This window comes from Cyprinodon variegatus, unplaced genomic scaffold (assembly GCF_000732505.1).
Source record: "Cyprinodon variegatus isolate N-32 unplaced genomic scaffold, C_variegatus-1.0 Scaffold301, whole genome shotgun sequence".
Lineage (NCBI taxonomy): Eukaryota > Metazoa > Chordata > Actinopteri > Cyprinodontiformes > Cyprinodontidae > Cyprinodon > Cyprinodon variegatus.
The window spans coordinates 626,829-634,938 of NW_015150754.1; the positions used below are offsets into that span (position 1 = coordinate 626,829).

The 8,110-nt window shown below is 34.5% G+C and overlaps 1 protein-coding gene across 1 annotated transcript in view; it reads left to right on the forward strand.

Annotated features, from left to right (window-relative positions):
• astn1 (astrotactin 1) overlaps positions 1 to 8,110 on the forward strand; it is a gene marked incomplete at its 3' end in the record, with an annotated part of 379,756 nt that overhangs the window by 94,280 nt on the left and 277,366 nt on the right. Inside the window, exons 3-4 of the mRNA XM_015384050.1 lie at positions 6,967 to 7,217; positions 7,385 to 7,527. Coding sequence (XP_015239536.1) covers positions 6,967 to 7,217; positions 7,385 to 7,527 — 394 coding nt within the window. The remainder of the gene's footprint in view (positions 1 to 6,966; positions 7,218 to 7,384; positions 7,528 to 8,110) is intronic.

Genomic DNA, 8,110 nt, shown 5'->3' on the forward strand with positions numbered 1-8,110 from the left:
TTCCGTTAGTAAATAGATTATGGGGCTGGAGCGCTGGCATGCTTTGATGTGTGGTTTAGTTTTATTGGCAGTATAAAAGAACACAGTCCACTTAGTCCCCACTTTGATTCCAACTAATGTTGACATTAAACTGTTTGTTTTCCATATTGCTTGTATTATCCCCTTCTGCTTATGGGTGCTAATGCAGGTTGATGGTTTTCAATTGCATTTGTCACTGAGGTTGATTTGATTGAGAACCTTTCGAGGCGCTTGACATTTGGCTTCTTGTTCAAGTTTACTTGGGGATGAATGACGAATGGGCATGCCTAATGGTAAACCTTAGCTTAATAGTTATTGATATGCTCATCTATAAACTTTGAAGAATCCTCAATCAATAGTTTGTTGAAGGACTGTATAAATATTAAGCAATGGACATCATTATTAGTTTTCTTTCAAAACTTTTATTACTCATCTTTATCTCTTTTCAGAACTATTAAGTTTGATTAAATTTTTTTAAACCTCTTTTACACTGTGTGCCATTTTTACATCATACCACGCTATACTACAAATCAAGAATAGAGAAAGAAACAAATCAAAATATGATCTAAAGAGTACAGAATGGATTGCTTGAGCGGATTATTTGTAAATTTGAATTTTGTTAACTACTTTAAACAGCACATTTCTCCAATTTTAGAACAATTTTTATCCCTCAGAACAACTGATATTTAGATGATAATGCAAAAGGAAAATGAACTGAAACTTCTTTACTTACTGAGTATTTAGTAAAGAAGTATAACAAATGGTATATCATAATGCACATCTTTTAAGCTTGACCAAAGCATCAAAAATAACTTGGGTGCAGCATGATTAATGGAGGGACCTAACTTATTACAGCCATAGCAAAAGTATTGGAATGTAACAGAAACTGCAGACTAAAACAGAGGCCATAGAGAAACTAGAAACTAATAAAGCAGTTGAAAGAATTGAATAATGTCAGAGTAGTTGAGTGGCTGAATGAATTTGATAATATTGAGAGCCAATGATGAAAACAAGGTGCATAGATATACCTGAAGCTAAAAAAATTAGTTCCCAGTTAACAGAGAAAAACAGAACACACAAAAACACTTGCAGATGAAATGCATGAAGGCATGAACTAAGAGGTATAATGTATAAAATAATTATGGAGACAGGAAATTACTAGGTCAAGAATTGAATATAATAAAACGCAAAAATAAACTCAAACACTTAGGCATTGAGTTTCAGGGAAGAAAAGTTTAAGTTTCATAGTTTTGATGGGTATTTGTATGTCTCTAGGACTAAAGGCACCTAAGACTGTAGAGTAAAAAAAAATGCATAGATAGTGGTTTCTGGCCATTGGTGATTCCCACTTAAATGAATTAAAGCAGGTCAAAAGCCATCAATTGAAAACCTGACAGAGGTGGGGTTTCATAAATTCTTTTCTGCATATTGTTGAAGGCAATAAGTTCAAAATAAGTTCAAAATTGTGCTAAATACCAGTGATGTGTTTAGCAACGTGCTCTTTTGATGACCTTTTGTATTATTACCTACTTCTGTATTATCCAAAAAACCTACCCTAAAGACCAAAGATATCCTTGAATCTTTTCCAAACAGTGGATCACTTCACACCTATAAATCTCTGCAATAGATTTTTTTTTTCTGTCATTTATTTTACTATGTACAGTATCTGTTGCAATTAAATATGTCTTAAACTTAAATAATTAGAATATTCGCAATGGTTATTTTGTGACTGTTCAAACAACTTGGAATCAATCATGCAAAGCAATGTTGGCTTGGGTTTTGCTCGTCATCTAATCCCTTTGTGACTCCTTGATGTTTAGATCAGGGATTTGATGGGGGGTTCACCATCTGTTACTCCTTCTTCCGGTCACTTAGGGCACCTTTTATGATCATGGCTGTACGTTTGATGTCATTTTCATGATATCAGATAAGTTAGAAACAGACCAAAATAATTAACTGAAGACTGATTTACTTGATAATGTGTTTGAATTTTACTGTATTTGTAAGGCAATCGCTCTATATTATGCTTTAGTTACTACCAATGTTAAAATTAATGTACTTTTAATTTGTTTATTTTCACATTCCTTAAGTAGGTGTCCAAAAGTTTTGTCCTTAAGTCCTTTTTACGAAGACATGGATTTTTGCCAAAATGATATGTTCTGTGGTGAGTGCTTACATATTATTCATCATTTATCCTGTAAGAATAAGTTTTTGCCTCTATTCTTTAAGAACACTTTTTGTAATACAGGCAAAAATGTATATTGTCTAAAATTGAACAATGTCCATGTTTGAAAGACACAGATTTAAGAACTGATCTTGTAATAAAGGTAAAAAGCCATTCTGCTCTGCTTGTAGCCTTTCTGTATTAGTTTTGACTCGCAAATTTGAGCGCTTAAGGTGCTTTGCCGCTTAGCAGTGCATTGTTTTTTGTAACGGGTTCCAAGCATTGGCTAAATTCACAGTCATGGCATTATTCAGATTACTGACCTCATTTTAAATAGAAAAGCGTTCAGATTATGGTGCCTGCATGAGATTTTTCTTAGATATTGTAATCCAGTTTTACATGTTACAGTTGGCTGTGAGCTTTATGACTAAGGCCACTACTACTTTCTCTACATCAATAAAATATTTGTGCCAATCCAAAGCCCTATTAAACTCACCACTTTCAACACAGAGTATTCTGGGAGCTTTTTATTTTTTTTATATAATATCTAATCTTTTGACCTTCAGTCATTCTGTTCAGCATTGATTTTAGATCAGCCTGTAAGCAACATTGTGAACTAGCAGTGTGTTATGTGTAATCTTCAGCTTTTATTGGATGAACTAGTACACTTTATTGTACTGTCTCAAAATGCCACTAAAATGAATCCCCCATTAAAGAATTGCATATTTCCTTTTAATGTCAACACTGCATAAATCTGTGAGATATGCTGCCTATGGTAAATAATGCTCAAACATCACCCTATTGCATCTCATACTGTAGCATCAGCGATTTGTTGCCCTGCTGACACAGAGGTTTGGACATGCTCAAAAATGTCACCACTGCTTTGGTAATTATGCAAGTTTTACCCAAAATCCACAGCAGTGACCCAATGATAAATATTAACCTCAGTGAATACTATGTAACCTATTGCCTCTGAAAAGTCACTTGCAAACACAATGCAGATCCCTTCATATGTAAATATGGAAAGAAATTTAAAGCAGATGTGACATTACATCCAATCTAACATTCACCTGAATCTGTGAGTTCCATACCCTTAACCCAAACATGCACATAATAAAAAAACACAGAATCTTTAAAAGCAATCTGTACATTTCAAAACTATGACATATTTTTATATTCTGGATATCTTAATTTGTGTTTTAATATCATAGCAAGACAAGAAACAGTGAGACATCAGCCTAAGATGTCAAATCCAGTATTACCGTACCTTTATCAAAGATTGCAAAACGGTGAATTGTTGATAGCTTGACAGTAAAGAGTAGATTTTAAATGTTTTTTTTTCTTCATAAACCATTTAAGTACTTAAAGCATTCTAATACAGTATTTGGTTAATCTATACATTCATTACCAGAAACAAAAATGTGCTTCTTTTTCATTTAATTTGAGTGATCCATTTCAAATCACCTTATTTGGCAAATTTTACATACCCGCAAAAAAAAAGCTCTTACTTTGGGTGCATTTTTGTTCCCTAAGGTGCTATTTTAGTTGGAGTGAAGAAATTATTTTCTATGAATGTCAATAGGGGTCATTATCTGTGACTTGTTGAGAGCTGAAAATGTAATTATTGCAAATCAAATGACTCAAGCCCTTTCTGACCAGTCTGTATTCAGATTTAATGCATAAGTGGCCCATATCATTAAGTCATTTGTTAATGTCCTTGAGAGGGCAGATGAGGCAAACAACACATGCAAATAAGCCTCTGTTTTTGCTATTTTAAATTAATATATACACCAGAAATTCACATTTATTCCAGCATAATGTTTAATATGTTTGGAGAAAGGGATCTTTAATTTTAGTTATTGACTAAAACCCCTTGTTTATGTGATAATTTTCCTTAATTCTTTCCCATGCAGTAAATTGTCTGACTTTCCTTTAGTCTGTTTGTTTTTTTACTTAATTTCTTATTAATTAATGTAAATTATTGCTAGTTATAGTTTTTGATTAGGTTATAATTCCTTTTTTTAAACCAGGCAGATAGTAATTTACTTAAGGATTTATTATGTGGCCTACTGGATATGAAAAGAATATCACCCTCTCTTCATCACCAAATGATTGATTTAGAGATAAATGTCTGTTTGCTTTTTGTGCAGAAATAGCCTCCCAAACACCAGACGTCATTTAGACGTTGGTTTTTAAGCAAAATCTGGTCGGTCCTACGTAGTCTTGATTTACCGCAGAAATAGTTTAGAAAATTGGGCTGTGTTTGGCGTTTGGATTAAGTCGTGTTTTAGTTCAACAATATACTAGACGTTGCAAAGCGGGTTTGCAACGTATTTTCAACAATCTCAAAATTATGACTTTTCACCTTTTACTTTACAACCAAATGTAGACGTTGTTTGGACGTAAATCATGTCATGTTTTCAATGTATTTTCAACCAATTTTTGCTCATTGAGAAAAACTCACAGAGAGCAATTCTGACATATTTATATGTGTTTAGAAAACTTCACTGAAGGATGATAACATTTCATAGTTTTTTTTTATTTATTTTTTTATGTAGCTTGCTACATACTGTATAAAGAAAAAAAAAGTCAGAAGTATTGCTACTCCAAGTGTTTTTTACTTAGAGTTTTTCTGCACAGCTGGAAGCTTTTCAGACAACGTTTTGCACATACAAAGACATTACAATAAAGCAGCCTTAAAATCTGTAGTTTTAGCATTTAGCCAAAGAGAGAAGCCATGTGGTTCGATTGCTTAATAATTTCAGCAATTTTGCTCTAAAGGATTATTTAGTTCTACAAAACACTTCTGTCTCTTGTGGCAAATTGACGCTGTCTGATTCTCCATACTGTCACCTTGACATTTTCATAACTCTGTTTGACATTTTTAAAATTGCACTGTGCATCTCTTTTTTATTCCCTCAGTTGCCCTACTGCTAGCATGAAATTAGAAATGCATAAGAGGTAAACTGCATGTGCTGAACATGTAATGTTATGCCCTTGAGTCATACCTATGGTTCAATGCTTCATGTCTCTAATCTATGTCATCATTTAGTTAACCTTAAAAATGCAAATAATGGAACTGGAATCAGAACAGACCAACGCATCTGATGAAGTGTCTTTCCTACATCCACAAAAGACATTATCAAACTGACAATTCCTCTTGCACTATCCGGTGTTTCCACAGGCGAGGTGCTTTCTACTTGCCTTGACTTTGATCCATATTCCGCTTCTTGACAAGTTTTTTTTCTTTTTTCTTAACTCTAGTCTCGTCATTTCAGGGTTCTCTTTTACTTTTGCTGCCTCACTCCCTCTTCAGTTTCTGTCTGATTCAGTTTCCGTCCTCTCTACTAACCTGTCCTCGGGGCAAGCTCAATGCCCTTCATCTGTCCATCTCGTACCGTCTCTCAGCCCTCTGTGGGTGTAGATGTCGCCATATCTCCTTACCCTGTGGAGTGTCTCACAAGTCATTAAATCAGAGAGAAAAAGAGCCAAATTAAAGTGCTCATGTGACCTGACCCAGTCATTTGCTATCAGTCCTCTCTAGACTACATATACAGAATGAGCTAAGATATAAAATCACAATTGACATTTATATTTCCTTATGGTCTTCATAGGGACTATATTTTGCAGCCCCCAAAGATGGGCAACAGCCCGAATATCGTATGTGAATAAGCAGGTTTTACCAGTGGATGGATGGCTGATCTTTTTATATTTTTTTGTCTTCATTTAAAATACATGTACCTTTATTATTCCATAATAATTCTGCCCACTACAGAGGATGTTTGCAAATAAGCTATTGTTCTCTGTATTGATATAAAAAAAAACATTCAACTTGAAACATTTTTTTTATAATAAAAAGAAATTGAATGTTTTTGTATCCTGATGGTCACTGAGGAACTGGATAACTCTACATTTTAGAGATCATTTTTTTTAAATTGACAAACAGCTTTAATTATTCTATTTTCAACACCATTGTTAAAAAAATAACGAAAACAAATAAAATAAAAGGAGAAAAACATATTTAATGGACAGCATTATATTGTGGTGGCATCTTTTTACTCTGTGTTTGGTCTTACCTGTACTTCCCTTTCATGTGTCAAGCTTACCAACGCAATCATGGTAAAAAGAATCTCCCCTACCCTTTTCCAACCCATGAACCACTCCTTTTTCAGGCAGCGCTTGCTATTTTTGTAAATAGCTTTGTAAATTCTATCATTGTTCATGCAAGGTTTGCACTCCAAAGTCATTTTATCTTAAAGAAGTGCATTTGTCCTTAAATTGAAGAGGTAAGTGAGACACTTTGCAAATGGAACAAGACAATTTACATTTCAAATAAGAACAAAACAATTGATTTGTCTTATTTAAAGTGCATATTATCTTATTTTAAGAGAATAAAAAAATTCCATTGGCAAATCATCTTATTTACCTACTAGAATTAAGGGTCAATAAACTAAAATTAAGATAGTTTCACTTTGATCTAGATTGTTTGTTAGTCTGGCTGCTGGTACTATTTGCTTGGCTCTGATGGTTTTTAATTTCTTTTGTTTGTTTTTTAGTTTTTGGCATTTCTTTGTTTTAAAACCACATGGTAAGAATCTTTGAATTAAAACACTGTAGGTATTTTTCACTAACCTACAGCTGGAAACTTGTATTAGAGTAAAGTGTACTTTTGGTTCTACCAGTTTATCTAATCTATTTTTGCCTAGGCGGAATTTTCCACTGTGTTCTCAATGTGTCATTTTTTTCTCTCCCTTTGTGTTTTGTCTCTGTTCTTCTCCCACCAGGGTGGAATGATCGCCCTTCTGCTGTCCGTCCTGTGCCTCGTCCTGATCCTGTACACCCGCAGGCGCTGGTGTAAGAGACGCCGCATCCCTCAGCCCCAAAAAAGTGCCAGTGCTGAGGCAGCTAATGAGATACACTACATCCCATCAGTGTTGATGGGGGGCCAGGCTCGGGAAAGCCTAAGAAACTCCAGGGGTCAGGGGCCGAACTCTGCTGGCACCCTCAGCATCCGTGAAACACCAATTTTGGACGGGTATATGTCATGCAGAACATGTCCAAACATGTGGGAGGGACTTATTTTAACAATGAAAAGCTAATAATTGGAAGACAGTTATTAATATTTCTAAGCATTAATTTTTTATCTCATTCACCAGCTTAAGTTATGTCAGTATATTGCACTGAATCCAGTTTCATCTGCAGGTATGAGTACGACATTACAGACCTGCGTCACCATTTGCAGCGAGAATGCATGAACGGCGGCGAGGAATATGCTAGCCAAGTCACCCGTACGCTGGACTCCCTTCAGGGCTGCAATGACAAGAATAATATGGACCTCACACCCGGTTAGTAGACTGCAGAAACAACCAGAGCAGAAAAGGTAGAACAGATGGGTTAAACATGAGGAAAAAGTCTCAGCTCCTTTGAAACATTCTCTAACATAAATTATTTGTGTTAAGGAATGATGCTACTTGTAGGTTTTTTTAATTGTCTTAAAGTCTTCACCAAAAATGTGTGAAATTCTTTTAACAAGTTTATAATAAAGTGTCAGCTGGAAAAAAAAAGCACAGATTAATTTGAGCAGATGGCTATTAATAAAAAAAAAACAACTCAGATAGAAGAAAAAATAATGATAACAATAAAGAGTAACAAAATAACAATGTAGTTATTATTCCCTTACAAGATGCTTTGTATTGTACTATCAATAAAAAGATGAGGCTTTTTTATGCCTTTAGAATCTACAGTCTGCCTATCACATCGTCATGGGCAGTATCTATGTTTACAATGATGATTCTGATAGCTTTTTTTGTTGTTGTTTTTTTTCACAACCATCACAGAAAATGATCTCCTTACTGGGTTCAACTTAACTCTGAAGAGTGCTTCGGCCATATGATCCTTTAGTTTCATTGATTTTTGTTTAGAACTGGA